Genomic DNA, 21,351 nt, shown 5'->3' with positions numbered 1-21,351 from the left:
AGAATCAAGTGATGGTGGGGGAGGGAGAAGGGAAGGAGGCGGGGGGGGGGGTGCTGGTTGCGTGGGCAAGAGAGAAGGGGAGAGGGAGGAAGAGAGAAAAAAGGAACACAAGGCGCCCAAGCGGAAGCTTTAGTTGATTTCGTTCTGTATAATCTTTCAATCTTGCATCTGCTGTCGGTAGAAAAACAACGAGAACCGCACTCCAATCCCCCCCCCAAAAAAAACCTCTCAGCTTCTGTCTGGTAAGTGGAGGCGTCCTTCCTTAGCTGTGAGATAATGCAAGTCTGAGAATTCGTTCCACTTTCCCAATTTCCCGCGTGTGTGATTTGTAACTCGGATCACCATTTTACTGCCCTTTACATTTCCCCGCACTATCACATAAGCGACTAGTTCTACGGTTTCACTTTGCTGCAGACCCTGTGTCTGTATAGTTACAGTAAAGGGGAGGGAGAGAGAGGAGAAAGTGTAGAGTCTGAAAAAAAAATGCAATTTCCTGGTTACTACCACTCCGTCCCCCAGTGGCAGCTCTCGGTAAGTTCTACGGACTCGTTACGCCTATGAGATTATCTTTATATAAAAAAAGTTTTTTTTAAGTCTGGAAGTTTTTAGGAACTGTTTTAGCGCGGTTGAAATCTCATCAAGCTGGAAGAACTACACGATAGTTGCTTTAGTTACAAGCATGTTAAGTCAAGCAGAGACCGATTGATTGAACAGTTATTTGCGACCGTGCTTACACAAAACAAGAAAACGATATCATTGCCTTTCTTTCAGTCAAATTTCTGGTATACGATTCAGACATAATGTGGATTTCCCTGAATTCGGAACTATAGAAATGCGATACGCTTTAAACAAAAAATGCACACGCCAACTTCACGCCGGATACTGAAGCTTGTTCGCATTAATATGGTGCTAGGGACGCCAGATATATATAGTTAATGCTTGTTAACGATTGCGGGGTGAGTTGTGTTGGAAATTATTTGATGATTAATCTTGGTGGTAATTTCGCGTGATTTGTTTAATTGACGAAATTTATGGCCCGAAAGGTGTGTTTTGAGGAACGATTAACGAGCATAAGGGTACTTGTTAGTTCTGTTCTATTGCCTTATCTGCGAAATCTTAAGAAAGTGTAATGGGAAAGGAAGGCAGCGGGGAACAAAACAGAACAACAATAGTTGTTTTGGAGAGCAGAACAATTACATTTCTACTTAAGATAACTTAGAAGTGGATATCTATGGTTATATTGAATTCCGCTACTTGAAATTTTGGGTTATAGCTGTTTGGGAGTTGTGTGGTTATCATGAGCCTCAGTGATATGTATTACTTTACTCGTTTCTTTTAGCAGTGAGTAACAGCTTGAGCAGATAATGCGAGTTTTTGAAGTCGCTTGTATGCAAAATCGGTGGAATTATTAACGTCGTAAACAACTTGTTGAAAGCTAAAAATAATTGCAGAGGAATACGCAGATTTTTGTGGGAGTGGGATATCGGAAGTCCGGTTTTACTTTTCAATGCACTTGTCATTTCATTTGGCTAATTATTCATATTCTCGAGCGCAACAACCCCAGCACTGTTGCAAGGAGACAGTTTAGTTCCAGATAGATTTGAAAAGCTGCGCAAAAAAAAAACGATTACCATGATGATGACATGCAAATTTTTTTAGAATTATCATAAGCAAACATTTGAAGCCTGGACTAATAAAATCCCATCTGCGTTACTTCATATCGAGTTAGTCCGCCGCTCTGATAATGAATTTTGTAATATCCCACCGACAGACATCTCAATCAGACACTAATCCTGTGATTTTACTGCGGAATCACTAAATATCCAACAGGCAAACTGTCGTACTTTGGCACTTGTGGCCGTGTCTGTGCCTATAGTTTAGAAAACAAGAAACAGATTAAATCGTGTGAATTCGCTCGGATTTCGGATGAGATTGATTACGAGAATTTGACGGCCAAAAATCCTCTATTCTTGTTGGATGTGCAGTAAAATTGCTGTCGCTGGTTCAATTTAAACCCTGTTTAAGAAAATGCATGGACGGACGACATAACTCGCAATGCAAAATTGTCTCTTCCATTTATTTTATCGATTGATAAAAAAATGTAACCTATTAAGCTTGCTTGTTGTTTTACTAAAAAGTAAAAACAGAAAATGCGCGAAATTCTCGCCCGCAGTTGATTTTGTTCTCTATTTTGTTTTTCATTTTAATAAAATAATTAACAATGTTTGTAACAAACTAAACAAAAGGAACTGCATATAATTAACATGAAATTTTGTTCACTTAGATAATTGCTTTGTATAAACCAATCGCGCACAAAATGATAAATGTAATTATTATGGGACATACGACAAAGCGTAGCTTTCTGTTCCTATTTCCGAAAATCGTTTGAGTTTACAATTTCCCCTCAGTATTGTGTCTTTCCATATTCTGACGATGCGTTTTCATTTTGCTGTAATTTATAAATATCATGCAATGTTATTAAAGATGTTATTAGGTTCCGACAGTAAATTTCGTGCATTTTTCTTCCTAGACAAATCACTGACTGGTGGTATTATGGACTCCAACTGCCATAAGCATTGCGTCGAATTATGTGAGTAATGATGTTTTCTTAAAAGTTACACCAATATAAGTCGGTTAATGCTGGGGTAGAATTTTAATCCCTATAGTCTTACATGTTTCGAAGCTGAATTGGAGCATAGATAATTACTATTTTTTTCTCCTTGAGAAGCAATTTAAAGGCAACACCCACAGAGGATACACTTGTATATGACCGTCCAAAATAATACTTTGCAGTACATATCAGCTTCAAATAACGACTGTATTTTCCCTAACCTCAAAAAGTCGTTCCAATACTTAATGGAAGCAAAATTCCGTCTTAATAACCATATAAAAATATTGATGTACACTTTGACAAAATTAACTTCTTTAAAATGAGAAAATTATATTCTTGAAACAAATAGAACGAAATGTTTTGAAATACATTACAACTGTAATGTTTAAAATTTGCAAAAAACAGTATGGCCAATGGCATTGTGGCATTCAGTTCTTCTTGAGAATAATTTCCTTTCAACTAAATATTGGCAAGACTGGAGCCTTCACCTTTGTACCCTCTCACAATTTTTTTTTTTGCCTAGCTAATGACATCATCCTTCTCCATAGACAACTGTCTGAAACTAAACGGGACAACCTGCAGATCTGATGTCATACATGACTGGGAGATGAACTTTTGACCAGCTATCTATCCATCACTAAAATCTCCATTTCCACTTCTATAACAATTCCCAATGCAGTGCCTGCAGCTCAGACCCCTCCTCAGTATCTTTGCCACCTCCTAGCTTGACCACTTCAGTCGTGACCTTCATGAATCCATTTTTCTCATAAACGTAGTGATCTATAATTATGTTGCTTATGCGCTAACTTGTTTCATTTCTCTTTCAACTACCACTCCATGTTTGCCCACCTACATTGCATACCGATTGTAGAATGCCTCTATTTTAAAACATTCGTTCTTATCTTCAGATATTTCCATATTCTCACTCTTTCCTGTCCTTGTAACCATTTATTGGCCCTATAACTCTGCAACAATTACCAAATGTGGCTTCCTCATCAGACTTCAATATAATTGCTTCAGCATTGGCTATCAAGAAATCAGATCTAAAATGCACTCCTGATTATTTTTTTTTGAATGAACTGACCACAGACATTCAGAATAAAATGTAAGGTAGGCAGGTGAACCAATTGGAGCCTCTGGCCTGAAAGGGTTCATACTTGAGCACATGTATGTAGGCCCCAAAACAAGTTTGCTTGTGTGATTCTGGGATGCATGCCTTTCAACCAACAGTGACCTGGAGCTTACTTTAAATTACCCAGAGCCTCAGTAATGTTCATAAGAAAGGATTACACCCTGGACAGAGAATTCCAGGAAATCTATAAACTCTCCCTAAATGACCTTGTTTATTTGCCTGTTTTCCTTCTTTTAAGATGCTCCTAAAAACAAGCCTGGTTCTTGGTCTAATCCTCTGGTCACCTGTCATAATATCTGCTCTGGGATTAGAAAGGCGCTATACGATTTAAAGTTGATGTTTCTTTTGCTGCTGTGATGCATGTTCATAAGTTATGGCTGACATTAATTAAGCAGACAGCAAAGGAGATAGCTGGAATTCAATGTACCATAAGGAGATTTTAATTAACTACTAAACTGAGATGTGGTTATCCAGCCTTTTCTTCCATAGTTTTTTCTTGTATTCGTCAACTGCACTGCCCATGTATTGCTCAGGCTCTTTGAAATCATTGTAGGACTACGGAAGAGGGCAAGGAGGCTGGTGAACTCCAAAACATTGCGTAATGAAAAGGGGGGAAAATACTCCTGATGAATCAAGTTTGCAAGAAAAGTCTTGTGAGAGTAATTCGACGAAGATTGTTATTTTTTAAATGTAATTTCTGAAGCTTGCGCGGAAAATCTCTTGAAGGAGAAAGGTCAACACAACTGACAATGTAACTTTGTACTCTATGATTGTTGTCGACCAATGAAAAGGTTAGTTAGAATCTGACTTTTATAATAACCAGGCTGCTTTTATTACAGGCGTTTTTGCCAGAGCCCACTGGCGGCGTTTATGCGATTTCTGAAAGCATGGGATGTAAAGGTGTAAAAGGAAATTGTTGAGAATATGCATAAATAACGTGAATCCACGAACAATCTGAGCCAACAGCAAAACGCATTTATCAAAAACTGAGCGGTGCAAATTCATGATAATGTTATTTTTTACTCCTGACAATTATGGGTCATGTTAATTTCATTTCTCTTTCCTCGTCTCAGCGTCGCAGTCCGCTGCGGTGGAATGTTTATTTACAAAAGACACAGAACTACGAAAAACAGAAACAAACCCGGCAGCTGAAGCTGCAAACGGCAGAAAAGACAGCAAATTCCTTAGGCAACACCTCGATTCGAATGGTAGGCATCACAAAACAGTTCCTTGTATAAATATAATCTCTGCGTATAAAACATTATCAGGTCTAATTCACAGTGCTGTGCGTAACACCATTTACCATATTAAACCACAAAACGGAATTTCTCCTCTGCATCCTTAGACTCTGAACTGAAAACAATCCAACGTGTATAATCCCTACTTTAAAATTTGTGTTGGAGCGACCTCTGCAGTATAGGAGACAAATGGGCTATTCGCGAGGGGGTTCTGGAAACCTTTACCTTGTTCCTAGCAAGTGTGAAACCCGAATCCAATTTTAAATCAACGTTTTCTTCAATAAAGTATTTCTTCTTGTGGTTATTAGAGTAATTTATATTTGACGACGCTGTAAGTCCATATAATCCAGATGATAAAATATTGAATATTTCTCTCTCTTTGATTCCAATATTTTTATTTTTCTTTGTTTTAAATAAGTTATATATTTTGGCAATGTTAAAAAGATAAAATATTATCTGTACACATATAACCTCCCAAATTTTGAAACTGCGCGCTTGCAAAAGATTGTAATTCAACGATGACATTTTGAAATAAGTTTACATTTTCCTTATGGGGCTGATTATTGGAGTATTGGAGTATTTCTTTACTTTTTGTTCATTGGCTCGTTGGTTGCTCAGGATTTCCAGGACAGATAATAAGGTCACTGTTAATATTCTACAAAACTATGTTAGCCACTGTTACATTTCACCAAGATGTAAAGTTACATAAACAATTTTATTTCTACGTTTTATTCAATGTTTTAAAGATAATTTATGTTCAGAATAATACATCTTTATTGGTACTAATGGAAGTATGACTTACTGTACATTTGCTAATTAGTTTGACCCAAACCTGGCGTAACATATTTAGTATAATGTTTGCAGCTATCTATCATTGCGTAGGATTTACTCTATAAAAGCAATTAGAATCGCAGGTACTTTTTTTTTCAAAAAAAAAGGAAAGAATTAAATCGGGTATTAAATCTTTGTTTTTACGTTATAACAAAATTTGAAAGCTTGATTGTTATGCGCCGAAGCTATTCAACGACTAATTTAGAGTGCACTTGTTTTAATATGTCACCGAGCTATAAAACTGTTTTTTTTTTAAAAACGACTGCATTTGATCACATAGTTTATGGTTGGGTTTAAGCTCTGCTTTCAAATAATTTCATTATAATTGAGAGATAGATAGCTGTGTATATCGTATGTGCGCGTACTTCTATATATATTCATGTGCGATGATGTCAAAAAATGTTCTAACGTTGTGTGCCTCTTTTTGCACCTAAGTATTATATATTCATTTTAAACAATAGCCTAAATATTGATCACTGGCTCATGATGCAGGTGGGCTGACAAATTTGCACTGAGACTGTCAATCTGTATGTAGAATCCTAAGTGCTACAATTTCTAACGTCTGTTACCTCCAAGCCAGTGAATGGCGATTCTAAATATAAAATACATTCGCCTTATAACCGATTGATAGATATAGGGATTGCAAATAATATGAAGTATTGTGTGCTTTTTATTTGAAGAAGGAGTCAATCTTCAATGTCTGTCGTAAATCTAAATTGTTCCCTTCGGTAATTCCTTTATTTCTTAGAGTGATATTGTACAAAATGTTGCATAAAATGTTATTGATGAGTGGCAAAACTTCCAGCTACAGTACTCGTAAAATATTTCACAAGAATGCTGAGAAAATCCTGGGTCACGCGTAAATACATGAATGCACAGTTAATTCGTATGTTCGTCCGGGTGAATGAGAAGGCGAGAGAAAGGAACTGAACATTTGTCAATTATCAATGAGAGAAACTTCGTTTTCCTTATACGGTATCTTTATTGGTGATCTGTTTTGTACAGTCTACCTAATATATGCAGCAATTGTTGGATTGACTCGAGGGAAAACTAGATGTATAATGAAAGCTTATTCGTGAGTAGGAATATACTAATGGAACAATTTGATGTCTTCTTAATCCTTTGTAAAAAGGTTTGTCGTCTTCCTAATATTGACTGAATGGGTAATTAATGGCTCTTCATCTTGGAGAATACCCAGTAATCCGACATAGGAAAAAGACAACAAACCCGAGGTATAAGACAACAAAACAAGCACAAATCTACCCAAACGGCACCAAATCATCCACTTAAAAGACTACAAGTTCTGGAAGTAATCTTCTAATATAAATTTACAAAACCAGAGGCCCTGTCACAAACTGCAGATATTTTAATTCGTTTCCTACAATGTCTTGCGATAAATGTAAACTTGATCGATCAGGCTCTTAAAATCTATTTTTTTTATTTGAGAACAATTATTTGGCCATTTCTGTAGGTGAGTGCAAATAATAATGTATATTTTAATATTTGTTTTCCAATCACAACTTTCTCACAAAATATCCAGAAAGTTCTGTCACATCATGTGTTGAGTCCTCCGTTTCTAAATAAGACCACACGAGACAATAAATCTTTCACAGAGAGGGAAACAATATTTGAAGTTCTCCTACCTGAAATAGTAAAATCCCTTTCCTCTGATGCTGCCTGACTTGCTGAGTATTTCTAGCAATTACTGTCTTTCGTTTTCTTGATTTTCAGTAACTCTTCCGATTTGGTACTAACTATTGAGTAGTTTATGCAAATTACTTAAGCCGCCATATGTGTACTTTCATGTACAGCGCTGGCATACGTTATAGCACATTTAAAGCAATTCTAGGAACCAGACTAAAATATGAAAATCAAATATGTTACACGTGACATTTCTACTGGCGCGCTTTAAAGTAGATTTAACAGAAAAGTTGCAAACCAGCTGCGTTATAAGTAAAAGAGTGGATAAGGAGATTTACTTAAGATGGACCAAATCCAAATCCAATCTTCGATTGTAATCTTTACACAATAAAATTTAGAATCGTAAGCAATATATGTTCATTATCGCCTTCTTGTGCTGTCAAACATCTTTAAGAGTTGAATCCACCTTTTGACGTCGGACACTTTTTGATAGTTCAATAGACACCATCTCTCCTTCTGTAGGAATACGAAACGCGCGCCATTTGTTTTTCTGATCTAGCCAGAATTAATAAATATGTTCAAGCTAAAATGCAAATTTAGTTATTGTGGATGATGCAATAAACGTTTAAGGTTTATTCTTATAATACAGGAATCATACAAGTTAAAGACGTAGCATCATTTTATATATATATACGTTGTCCGTCCGCCTTTCAAGGACACGCATTTTTAAAATGAAAACTCAATGAGCGTTATCTTCCTACCCATGGAAAATTAATAAGGTTGTTTTGTCAGCTGACAACCTTCTTAAATATTATTTCACCAGGGAAATTAAAGCTTCGGCTCAGATTATAGGTCGGTATTTTTTGGTTTTATGTGATTTACGGTAACCATGGCAACTAATGCTGAATGTTAGCTCCCCAATTCTCCGCCTCGAAAATTCACAAACCTTTAATCAAACGAATGGGCGCGGACATATTCCGCTAACGTACAATCCGCCGCTGTTCGGTTTGTCTGTTGGGGCTGGGATTTGGGGAGGGGAGAACAAAAAGATAAACCAAGCAGTTCAAAGCAAAACATTTTTTAGTAAGTGTGGTGGCAGCAATTTCTCGCACAAGTTTGACTGTCCATCAGCTGGCCCACCCGCAAGTGCCCAGCTCAGACCTTGTCTACACTTCAGCACGCACTAACCCATCTTTACCGTGCACGCGCCTTCCAGGCCATTACCCGCACCATCCCTGCTTAAAATACATTCTTTACCATGGCCACTTTTTTTTTGTCAAGGGCAGAAACACAGGCAAATCCTAACCGTCTTTGATAAATAAACGATATTCTCATCCGGGTTAAAAAGTATTTGATGTCCTTTAGACAATAGGGCTTGACCCAGGAAATTACTAAATAGGAAAGACTGGAAGCGCTGCATTTAACGCTGTGAACTTGTTGGCTTCTTTGACTGATACTTAGCCCACAGGTACAAACTGATATCTTCCCAAATTACATCACGGCTTGAATCGGCGATGAGCAGCACAAAGCACACTGTTAAATATGCATGCAACTCTATATAGCTAAAACTTCAACCGAGACTAAATGTGGAAATCTTGCAAGTTCATGGGTATCTAAGGGGTAGACTTCCATAATGCTTTATCTGTCAGGGATTTAATTAAGCAATTTCATAGATATCTGCAGCATTTTAAATGGTTCCCCCTTTCTGCTGTTTAAATCGCGTGCTCTAAGTACGAGCTCTCTCGCTGAAAATTCACCTAAATACTCGACTAATACTAAGTGGTATCGTGCCCCCGTGGGTGTGATTGGAAGGATAATGCACAAGTTGCACAAATTTCCAAAAATAGCTGAATAGCTCAAGCTTGTAATCTTAATATCAACATGGTGGACCAATACTCTATTAAAACTGAACTTACTATTCGCTTGCCGGCTTTTTGTTTTAACCTTGTAAGGCTCGCGTACACACGTTGAAGGACTGACCTTACACGGTGAAACTCTATCCGTGGATGCAAGAGCAATGGACATTGAGTGTCGAATGGCGTTGCTTCTAGTTCTGCGCGTTTACAGATGCCGCGTTGGATTTTATTCCTGCGAAAGGAAAAGTTTTTTTGATATGAGAATTCATTCTTCGCTGACAAATTAAAAATAAACTAGGAAGGCTTGTCTCAAATTCAAAATCCCTAAAAGAAACCGGCAATTTCCGTTAAGTGAAAATTAATTTCCCCAAACATGTTGCAATAAACTGATATCTAGATGCACAAAGTGTCAGAAAAAATCGACTCCGAAGTTCCTTAATTGTATGTTTTGCACAAATGAACTAAATCATTTGAGGTCAGATTTTTTTTGCATCAAACGAAGGATAAATCTGCGGATTAAACAACACCCACATTTATCCTAAATCAATAATAATGAAAATTTATTAAGGCTGGAAATAATTTTGATCTCCCTCTTTTTGCCGCTCTCAAACTCGAGCAAAATTATTTTATTAATTTTAATAGCCGAAGGCACTTGAATTCAAGAAGACAGGACAGGAAGAGCCCAAGAATAACATGGCAAAGAAGTCCGGGCTGTGTTGATGGAAGGTTTCTCGGCCTGGGGAATGGTTGATTTCCTTTTGGGTTATTTCAAGACGAGAGAAAGGAAATGTTTACACTATGTCAGTATTTTATGATTATTTGGGAATGACAATAAATTTGATAGGAAAACTGACAGTGACTGTTTTAAACTTATTTAAAAGACCTAAGCAAATTAGAGTCTTATCGGACAAATTTGAGAGTGTTTTCTGCTCCAGCACTCGTACAACGAGAGAATATTGCATGGATCTCAGGGACTGAGGCTTGTTAAACAGCTAACGAGCAGGAAAAAAATGAGCAGAATATCCATTAAATGAAAGGCTTTTGGACTGGACGGATGGCGGGGTGAGGATGGGAGACAAATACTTACTACCGCTCTTTTTGAGAATGTTGCTGTATTTGACTCAGGTATGGTGCAATAGTGCACAGGTTTGTTTGAGATGCAAGAGGTGGAAGTGTCAGAGCGCCTGTGCCACAACAAATCCTTCACCATTGTACCTCCCTGAGTAAGGTTCATCAGATGAAAGCTTTTCGACTTTGTTTTATAGCTGTCGCGAATTTGTTTTGCTTAATGAATCAAAGGTATTTAAAACAAACTGGATCAACTCCATTAGAAGATAATACGTTTCTATTTATTTTGCTCGCAGCTTCGACACATATTTTTAAATTATTATTGCAATGTTAGGATCCGTAATTGGCCTTCTAATGAAGAATTCCAAATGAGTGATAACAATCTACGCGCGTTTGAAATCCCGCAACTTTTAAAAAGCGTAACGGGAGAACAGTTAAATATATCAATTTTATTTCATAGTTGTTTTTAAACTTTAACGCTTTTGTATTTTAACTTATAAAATGTGGGACTGTTTACTGAATGCATTTAAATTTTCCTACTCTGATGAATACTTATTTTTCATCGGATACCGTAAATACTATTCAGCCGCGGAGATCGCAAATTGAAAATAAGAGACCGGTGAAAATCTGAAAGACAAAGTCAAAATACCTCTAACGCACGTCTAGGCAGCCACGTACTGCCGAGGGTGACCTATCTTGATCCTTCAGAGGCTAGATAATCTTCTGAGCATTTTCAATGTCCTTGTTACTGCACAGCAGTGCCTGTGCCTTTTTATAATGATTTACACACTAAAACGCATAAACTATGGAAAATAATAGTATTACTTCGATATCAAATTTAGGTTCAATTGTACCCCTCTGTGAAAACACATGTAGAGATAAGGTGCAACTTTAACGATAAAACCACACTAAAAAGCAATAATCTGAATTGTACCCATATGTTTTCGTACTTAGTATTCAAATAAAAAGACAGGTTGTGATACCGTATATTAAATACGCAACTGTAAAAACATATAATTTTGTTTCATTGATAATAATATTTATAAACTGTCAATAAATTGCCTAATTTTTAATGAAGGTGCAAATTGCCACACATTTCAGAGAGGTATATTTTCCACGAAGCATTGAACCCTAAGGATTATTTCACCCGTATTGATCTTGTCACGCCACGCACTCAGTATAAATCGATATCCTGGCAAAGGGGTTATAGAAGCTTTCCATTCATCCCAGATAAAGGTTTTTGTTTGGTATGTAATCAAGTTGTCATAAGGTGCGCTGTCCGACAGGAAAATTTACCTGTATTCCCAGCATTGCAAATATTTCAATTTAGCAAACGGTCGATGTATGCCTAACAATTTTAAAACCTCAAAAACGGCCAAGCAACGTAAAACATATACTATTAGATAGACATCATATGAGGCAAATCATATAATCGACGATTTGGGGAAAAAAGTATTTAACCAAAGCCGGTAATATTAAGCTTCGATTTTCAGGATAAATTCAGTGACTTTGCTATCAGTAAACATTAATCATGATTTCGCTGTTAATTACGATGAAAATTATTATAATCGCAATATGTGCGGTCAGGGAAAGAGGATGAAAATGCGCGTTAATTTGCTGCTGTAAATGACAAGCATGTCGCTTCACTCCTGTCGCTTGCTGTCACTGAGTGAAAGACATCGCTCAAGGTGCATTGTGGGACTCAGACTCCCCTTCGCCCTTAAGCACTGGGGACGTCATAAACGCAATAAGGGCGGGTCTTAGCCCATGCAGTTTTGATTGGCTTGGAGACGTCCAGACATTCGCATAAAATCCTGCCTTTTCATACTTTTCACGGGCTCGGACACTTGTCGATCAGCGTGAGTGACAGGGAGAAGGCGGAGGCGTTGTGGAGGAGGATCATTGTGAGGTTAGCAGAGGCGGCTCCGCTCTTAAAGCCACTGGCGAACAGGGAGTGCATTTGTGGCAGGAGCGGCGGCAGCCTAAGGATCCTTATCTGCAGTAACCTACCCCTGTCACTCGGACGCACACGTATACAGTATCAGCCAGGAATAATCCATTCATTGCAACCTCACTGCTTCTCCTCTGTGACATTTTTAAAAATTATTGTTGAACTGGCTGTAATGAAGACAGCAACTCGAAAGTGAACTTAAAAGAAGAGCTGAAGATTTGTGCACTGCAGCTCCCGGATCACCCCACCCCCAGATCATTCATCCCCTGTTCGACTTCCTTATTGTAAACTGGGCTGCGAGGAAATTTAACCCTCTTTGGAAACGTCGCCCGGCAGTTTGTATTTGTTTATCAATGAACAGTACAAAAAATCCACTGACTTTGGACCACCTGAGAAATTTCAGCAGCGGCAATAAACTGGTGCGGGATCAGACAACCTTAACGATGGCTTCGGGTTTGCAAACCGTACGAACAAGCGAGCCCAAGCACAGACTCGAGGTCCACACTTTATCGGACACCTCCAGCCCTGACACGGGAGGTAAGGCCTTTACCGCTCAAAAGACACCGCATCGATCTCACTCCCGTCGGACATTGTGACACTTCCTTATTTTATGGCACAACTTTATTGCGGCGCAGAGAGAAAAAAAAACAAATGAAAGGCTCTTTGGCATCAACGATTATTATATTAATCATTGCATAAGAAATTCTACACATGGTATCTGGTTCGGACTTGTATCTTTGTGGATATGTGCTCTGAAATATTACCTGAAATACCGTATGTCAAATATTAAATAATGACAGGGCTATTGGATAATACATATTTTAATGCGTTCTATACGGCGTATATTTGTACTTTTTCGTATGAGGAAATTGTTTGACATTAGACACCGAATTGAATATTGTGTTTTATTGACAAATGATGTTCAGAAGCATACGTCACAGTCGCTTGATCACAAAATATTATATGGCTCTTAAATATGCAAATAAAATCTATGAAAATGCAAACAAATAAGTTGTCGTTGTTCAAAGTAAAGCCCTTAATCGCGGGATACTGCTTATCAGTAAATGAACAATATTGCTAATGATAAACAGCTTTGAGATATATTGTGCATTATTTAGTGCAAACATTTGTTTAAAGCGGTTAAGAATTCATTGCTCATTGTATGGTTCTTATTATCCTCAGAAAAAGACAAAATTCAACAAAATAAAAACGATGACACGAATACAGAGGACTCGTCAAAGAAAAAAAGACAACGGCGCCAGAGGACACATTTCACCAGTCAACAGTTACAAGAACTGGAGGCAACTTTTCAAAGAAATCGATACCCAGATATGTCCACGAGGGAAGAGATTGCAGTTTGGACCAATTTAACTGAAGCTAGAGTTCGGGTACGTTGACATTCTGTTCTTTCCCATTGAACTCGCATAACCATAAACAAGAAAATACTAATATTTCCATGCTATCAGTAAATCTTTGAAGTCGATTTCTGAATCGATTACATTCAATTATTTCGGAATATAACCATTAACGAAATGTTGAGTTTTTAAAACATACTGGATTTTTTTTGGCATTAAACGAGATAGTCTGCCAAGGACTTGTTACGCTCACTTGTTGGTGCCATTTCGTGATGACATCCCTTGATGAGTGAAACGAACATCTCGCAGAATAAAATTCCAAAGTTACGTTCCTCCTAATTTGAAGAAGTGTAAGCGCTGATTTCACACTGCGAAACAGTGCGATTTGCTAAATACAGTCTAACATTAGGTTGCCAATGTCGAACACCAGTTGTGTAAACAACGCTGTGTAACAGGCCATTGTGATATTTGTCTGAGTTCACATCCCAATACACAAATGTCGCTGAGTCTTGAGAGGGAGACGTCTCTTTCTGCTGAATGTGGATTCGGAGAACCAAGGGACATGAAGAGGATGTTCAATAAGGTTGACATGGGGTCATGAGGTTTCACAACGCCTCCATTAACTGTCAATTTATTTAGATGGATAGTTTGAAAGTATGTGACAGCTATTCGCTGGCATCTCCTCAGAAACTATTAAAATTCATGCATTCACATGAAAAATCCTTACTTAAGTGAAATCTGCATTTTTTGTATGTTAAGCTGCAAAAATAGTAACACATTGTTAGATATCTGATTACAACACAGCATGTTGGTATCACTTGTTTGTAAATGATACATTGAACGCCGAACCAATACACATCTTCCTTTCAAATTTTCTTAATTACAATTTGAATGACATTCCACTAAACAGTATTACTGTATGTTTTCCATTCGTCTTGTAGTAAAACGTCTTTCAACACATAGCAAATGGAAATTGAACTTTTTTTTTGCTTTTATATTATTGCCCGTCCTATCTGAATTATTAATTTACTAAACCTTTTCGATGACAAATAATGCGAGCATGACATTGAATCACAACATTCACACCTAATAACTGGCGCAGTCACAGAGTTTAAAAGTCTCTGTAAACACATCTGTGTTATTGGGTGTATGTTAAGATTCCACTGCGGGTTATTCAGTTTGAATTACCCGCACATCTTTTCAATGTGTTGCATATCACACAGAAAGAAACAATATCAGGCATGAAGTGCAAGAAATAATTTCCCTCCAAATGTGGCTTTGTAGCTTTTTTTAAACCTCCTTTCACGATTCTGGGTGTTGGCTGTTATACACCTGTTGGGATTTCTTAGTAAATCTCTTGCTTATCATGATAATTCGTAATTAAATATTTGACGCATATACGTTGATGCCCAAACATTCTGTTGAATATCATAAACAAGTCGTTGGTCTCATTTGCTTAGTCGGGTCTTCGACGCATAAGTAGTGCATTAGCATTGCCAGTAGGTTTATGCTTTTGCATACATTATCTTTCTTAATTGGGATAGTACTGCAGTAATTTTATAATAAAACTGACCAATTATCTGTTTCCTTATCCGTAACCCCAAAGTATGTGATTTCCCCCGCGAATAAAAAAACAACATGAACCCATCTGACTGATTTATTTGATCCCCAAAGGACAAGATGGGACAGAGTTATGATTGGGCCGTTTCATTTGTATTTTAATCTGTTCTAATGAAATCCTAGCAGCATTTAGATGTGTGTTGACGAATCTTTTGTTTTCGTACCGTAGCATGTTTCTGAAAACAGGACTTTGTTGTTCTTCCCACCCCATCCCCCCACATTTAGGTCTGGTTTAAAAACCGCAGAGCCAAGTGGAGGAAACGGGAGCGCAACCAGCAAGCGGAGCTTTGTAAGAGTGGCTTTGGACCTCAATTCAATGGTCTGATGCAGCCGTATGATGATATGTACCCGGGCTACACCTACAACAACTGGGCCGCCAAGGGCTTGACATCGGCGTCACTTTCCACCAAAAGCTTCCCTTTCTTTAATTCTATGAACGTGAATCCTTTGTCCTCTCAGACTATGTTTTCCTCCCCCAATTCCATTTCATCCATGAGCATGTCATCCAGCATGGTACCCTCTGCAGTGACCGGGGTACCAGGCTCTGGGCTAAACAGTCTCAATAATTTGAACAACTTAAGCAACCCGTCTCTGAACTCCGCCGTACCAGCAGCGACCTGCCCCTATGCTCCGCCGACCCCACCATACGTCTACAGAGACACTTGCAATTCAAGCTTGGCCAGCCTTAGACTCAAAGCCAAGCAACATTCAAGTTTTGGATACGCCAGTGTTCAGAATCCAGCATCTAACTTGAGCGCCTGCCAATATGCTGTAGACAGGCCTGTGTGAGACATAAATGAACCTTCTCAGACTGCTGAACTCCAAGAAATGATTTAAATATAATGGGCACTATGAGAACCACTGACTAGCCAAATCCCCCACCGAGCCGGCTTTCTAACTTAAGGGCAAGGCGCAAGTGTTATTTCGCCCCTTGACTCCCCGTTTGAAAATATTTTTCATCAGATGGACGTTTGACCATTAAAAGAAATGCTCTCGATTAGTTGACTGGATATTGCCTTTATTAATACCATATAAGCTTGTTATTTTTAAGTTCGGCATTGTGATAATAAAAGAAATGTTTGGCGGAACGAATGTGTATATATCGAAATGTCAAATTAATTTTATAAAAGCAATTGACAGTAATATCACGCCAGTGTTTTTGAAGTTACATAACAATAAAGCATGTCACGTGGAAGCTTGAAGGATTATTTCCGCTTAAAAGCAAGGGAATGTATATACTTAAGTGCAACACTTGTATGTTTCTAACACTGTCTATTATTACTAATTATTATTATTATTATTATTATTATTAAAAGTCTGTGTGGATATCAGTTTTAAAGCTAGTACCTCCGGTTGTAAGATTCAGTGATGTTCCGGGAAAGAAAAAAAATCATGTACAACCTATCCTGTGTATACAATTGGCTACGGCATTACATGTTTCTTCTCCAATTCGAAAAATAGCGAAACGTTGTGCGCTCCTGGGACAAAAAAATATACAGTAAAAACGTTTTGTCTAATTGGATCGTTTTTGTATTGAAATGCTCAGTAAATATAACCTCCGAAAATGGAAAATGCGGAAAATAACACCAAAAAAGCGTTTCCACCCACCTGGAATTTCTAATATGAAAATCCCACTCTTTCCTTTATAATAATCCATACATGTTATTAGCATCTTTGTACACCTCCCAATCGAATGCAGCTATAACTGCGATTTCAAGGAACTTGGCTATTGCTTAAACAAACAAACCGTGGCGAAAACAATGCTTCCTATTAAACTGGCGGGAAATATTCGAATATTTTGTTTTCGTTATCAAACAAATAAATCAATACATTCCTATCTGTGGCTGATATGAATTAATGGTAAAGCTATATTATCAGCATCGTGAGGTTAGTTAAGCCCAAAAGTATGTATTCACAAAACTTAATTTCAGATGCGTACAGATCATGATGTTTTTTAGAAGAAGATTGTGGGCGAAAGGCCGTTTTCCAGGGCCACAGGTTCAAAGGCCATATTACATTTTTCGATGACTTTATTAGGCCTATGTTACCTTATTAAAGGTCAGTCGCTTTGTGTTTGGTTATTAATAATGTTGATCTAGCATTCTCCTGTGTGAGGCCTGTTTGCACATTAAATCATACCGGATTATGTTGTGTAGGGACCATAATGAGAGTGCAAATGAAGATAAATTATACAGTAGTTTAGTAGTCACATGATATGCTTGGGATGACGAGGGGCAGCATAAGAAGCCAAAAAAAGATAATACGATTCCTTTAAATAAAGCATAAATATTCAGAACAGGAATGGAAGCGCTTTAGTTCATTTCTTAACATCAGGTAAGAAAACATTATTTAATAAAGCAACTTTATAAATGAAACATGGTTTCAAACTTTGCATCAAAATGGGAATCTCACATAGGTTTCATGAATTTTATGACACCAATTAGACCGAGATCAAAGGTAATTTTAACGTCTCATAACGATTAGATGTTAATTCTTAATTATGGGAACAAAGAACGGACTAGATGAAAATAGCTTCTAGTTACTTTAGCCCCGGACATAGTTCCATAGACTGCTGTTCAAAGCCCGAGCAATCTCATACAATGCCAAGTTACCGAAGCCGTTAAAGATATGCGCTTTGTTATGAGGTATCTCCAGTATTAAAACCAAGGGACTATCCAACGCTGGATTGACTGTGCTTAGGTCAGTTAATAAGCATGCATGTACAAAACTCTGCAAACAGGCAAAAACGGCAGTTCAGCAGTGGCTGCTCCAAAACTATATCCTCAGTCTTTAAGGAAAAAAAAGTAAACTTGGCGACATTTCCTCTGCTCTTGGATTAAAGCATTATTTTTCTTTAAAGACACAACGAAATAGATTAGATAAAAGTTCGAAAACAAGTCTAGTTTCTATTTTTGGCGCCACGTTGCGCCGCAGTTTACGTTGGCCAACGAAAAGCGTACGCAGAAGTCGAGCGAGGATCATTGTGGGACAGCAGACTGTCTAAGGCTTTCGTCGTAAGTAAACCCAGTTCCGCTCGCACAGTTATATTTATGGCAAGAGATCTGGTTATCTTCCCGTGTAAAAAAAAGCTTTGTAAGTCAAAACTACTTTTCAAATGGCTCTTCCTTCTTGCACAAGGAAAACGCAAGAGACTTGCAGAAGTGTGTGTGGAAGCGACAGTCCCCCACCCCCAACAGCACACACACCTTTTCTTTCTGGACGCGTTAACGTGCTTTTTTGATTTAATATGTAGCAAATCATTAGTGCAAACATTACTGATGGCTCTAATGCTTAAAGCGGCGGATGCTTTTAATGAAGTATCACCGAACCAAAGCGTCTTTCCCAGTCGATTAGCAGCGTTTACAAATTTATCTTTTTGATTCTTTTTCCAAACCTTGCGCACACTAAGGTGAATGTTCTGTGGCTTCTTTTTGTTCTCGTTTCCCCTGGCTGGAATAGATTTCAAAGAGGAAGAATGAAGAGATTACGCTACCGTGGTGTTTCCACTTTTTCTTCCCGATAGCGTCCAGCCATTTGATCAAACAGGCAGCCTCGGACTCTGCCGCTCTCTCTCCTGCTCTGAGCACCCCAGTTGTAATGTCGAATAACCTGAAATGAGTTATCTTTTGTGGAGGTGGCTGAGAGGTCAGTTGAGAGAGAGAGAAAAAAACACTTCGCAACGAAGACTGTCTCAGTGGGGAACGAACAATAGTGTCTGGGTTTTGGGGACCCAATCCACATCGTAATCCACATCCACTGTGTTTCCAGTCCTGCCTAATTTAGCACGCTGCCGTCGACCCGCCTCGTGCAGTACTGAACAAACTGCTCTGGGAGAGTTTAAGGACAAGTAAGTGTATGCTTTTTAAATTAAAAAAATATTCAGACTCTAAACTTTTAACTAATTGAAAATAACATTCCAAAGCGTAATGTTGTCGGTTGTGGATTTTAATCTGTTATGGGAAGGGATATTTGTAAATCTTGGTTAAGAAATGGGAGACTAGTTGTAAAATGTTTTGTATTCCGCCGCATAATGCAGCCTATCCGGGAGATTTTTGTTGCGTTTTAGCCTGTCGGTTATTTTGTTGCAGCAGTTAGTTTCTATAAATAACAACCACAACAACAAAAAAAAAATCCGGTGCTGTGTGTAAACCTGAGTTGCTCTGCCAATATTGCATTTTCCTGGAAGAGATGAAGATGAAAAAGGTATGGATTGTACTTGCCGGTGTTTTATGTAAGCTTCCAGAAATGGCCAGATGACGAGTTGAGTTACTATCGCCACCTCACTAACTATAGGATAACCTTTAATTGTTCGGATAAAAGAACAAAGGGATTCTTTGAAATTATTTATAATGGCCCTTCGAGTGAGGTCGATATAGTTTTGATCCACCATTATGTCTCTGAATTATATTATGGGTTCAACAAATATTCTTGGGTGCGATTGGAATCCCATTCGAGAAATGCTGTTCTAATCTATTTATAGGAAGCAAGAATTGGCCGGGTGGGCCAAGTTAACACGAAGGTCAACTTTGTTCTTGGCTCTAAGGACAACCAGTGACTTCTCGAAGTGTTTGCTACTGGGATCTAATTAGGAAAATGTGATCCAGGGCTTTAATTTACGGATATTCTTCCCGTAGACCGAGTAACCAGGAATATATTAGCCAGCTTTTTCCCTTGAAGTAGTCAGCGATAACACATGGAGAGACAAATAACGAAAAATCGCAGATTTGCTGAGGTTTTTTTGGATAGCATTAGAAATCTAGACAAAGTGAAAGTAAGAATAATAGGTCAAAGCGCGCGCACGCGCGTCCTCGAGATTCGCTCGGCTAGCACAATAAAATCCTTACACAAATCTTGCACCGGGTTCGTGTCGGCGCTTCCTAGGCGCTGAGTTGTGGAATTCCTCCCGGTTATACTGTATTGGTCATAAACTGGTCAGAAGAAAATTGGAAGATTAACTTTGCATTTCCTTACCGTATTTAGAACAAGCCAATTCAGGGCCAATGGTTTAATTGAAGTGTATGCGATTTTGTTTCTGTGATAGGTGAATCAAATAACGTGGAATGGGCACGGCGCGCAGGGGTTGCCAGTCAGGTCGGATTGCGCACTGGGGAATCTTGCGCGAAGGAGACACAGCCACGCACGTGGAGCTATTTGGCGGAACGATCCTTCTGCATCTTTCATGTTACATTTCACGGAAGCATTGGTGGCAAGTGTCAGAACGACGGATATTCGACGTTTACGCGTCTTATTTATTGACTCCTTGTCTCATAATTTAAAGGCTGGGTTAAAAGGCGACAGTTGCTAATGAACATTGGTCCAAGTCAGAGCAAACTCCAGGGGTTCCCTAACCGCGTAAACCAAGAGGCGAATCTTTAGCAACAAGCTCTACTAGCAACTTAGAATACCAATGCTTTATTTGTTTTATACAGTCATATGCTTACTTGTCGTTTCCAAATATAAAGAGATGACATTGTTTTTGTCGTATTTCCTTTGTTAACACATCTATATGTTGTATTGCAGGCGGGCCGTCCGGGGCGGCGGGCACTCAAAATGCTTTGGAGATACAGTAATACTCTTCAGATGGTGTGGATTCAGAGTAATACTCGCAAGGTTTATATCAATGGCACAATAACGTAAATATTTGCAATCTTAATGTCTGTGGTGTATGTTTAAAAACGTCGGTTCAATTTCTCCAAACAGAAATGCCGATCTTTCTCGCTTTAAATATTACCCACCTAGCATTGGACACTATGAAGAAGCTGTGTTTCCATATCAGGTTAAAGCAGACCGATAACGGCCTGACCCAAAGTTGGAATAAGTCTAAATATTTTCTGAAATGAGCGAGGTGCAATATTTTTTTTAGTATGATCGAAACAGTTTACTCCAGAAGCTAAATACAGTATAGGACATTAATAAAGGTTTTCCCAGATTAAATTATATATTTTGAAATAACCTAACTTAATTTTTGAATGAAAGCCTTGCTAATCAACGTCAGGTAAATCAGCATTCAAATCGTTTTTGGAGCGCAGATCATTTTAAAATTTAAGA

General features: G+C 38.2%; 1 protein-coding gene and 1 long non-coding RNA gene across 5 annotated transcripts; both read left to right on the top strand.

Annotated features, from left to right (window-relative positions):
* The first annotated feature begins 83 nt into the window (after nucleotides 1-83).
* On the top strand, nucleotides 84-16,776 carry pitx2 (paired-like homeodomain 2). 4 transcript variants are annotated; one of them, XM_063045018.1, is made up of 5 exons: nucleotides 84-242; nucleotides 2,531-2,590; nucleotides 4,817-4,951; nucleotides 13,511-13,716; nucleotides 15,529-16,776. In XM_063045018.1, the coding sequence occupies exons 2-5, from the start codon at nucleotides 2,554-2,556 to the stop codon at nucleotides 16,090-16,092; spliced, it is 942 nt and encodes a 313-aa protein (XP_062901088.1). In that variant the 5' UTR covers nucleotides 84-242; nucleotides 2,531-2,553; the 3' UTR covers nucleotides 16,093-16,776. The 4 variants fall into 4 exon arrangements, with proteins under 4 accessions (XP_062901088.1, XP_062901086.1, XP_062901087.1 ...); XM_063045016.1 differs by having other exon boundaries at nucleotides 84-531; XM_063045017.1 differs by lacking the exon at nucleotides 84-242 and adding an exon at nucleotides 752-956.
* A 1,510-nt stretch (nucleotides 16,777-18,286) lies between these two features.
* Nucleotides 18,287-20,770, top strand: LOC134344889 (uncharacterized). The gene is made up of 3 exons (XR_010017549.1): nucleotides 18,287-18,317; nucleotides 18,763-19,150; nucleotides 20,345-20,770. It is a non-coding gene; the product is annotated as an uncharacterized LOC134344889 (long non-coding RNA).
* The last annotated feature ends 581 nt before the right edge of the window (nucleotides 20,771-21,351 follow it).

Source organism: Mobula hypostoma, chromosome 4, assembly GCF_963921235.1.
Source record: "Mobula hypostoma chromosome 4, sMobHyp1.1, whole genome shotgun sequence".
Lineage (NCBI taxonomy): Eukaryota > Metazoa > Chordata > Chondrichthyes > Myliobatiformes > Myliobatidae > Mobula > Mobula hypostoma.
The sequence above is the reverse complement of the archived record's forward strand: the minus strand, read 5'-3'. Positions and strand labels throughout refer to the sequence as shown.

Excerpts from the sequence above, each read along its gene's own strand:
- pitx2 (XM_063045015.1), top strand. The coding sequence starts at position 12,682 with ATGAACAGTACAAAAAATCCACTGACTTTGGACCACCTGAGAAATTTC. Across the intron at positions 12,866-13,510 it reads CTCCAGCCCTGACACGGGAG|AAAAAGACAAAATTCAACAA; the intron begins GTAAGGCCTTTA and ends TATTATCCTCAG. Across the intron at positions 13,717-15,528 it reads TAACTGAAGCTAGAGTTCGG|GTCTGGTTTAAAAACCGCAG; the intron begins GTACGTTGACAT and ends CCCCACATTTAG.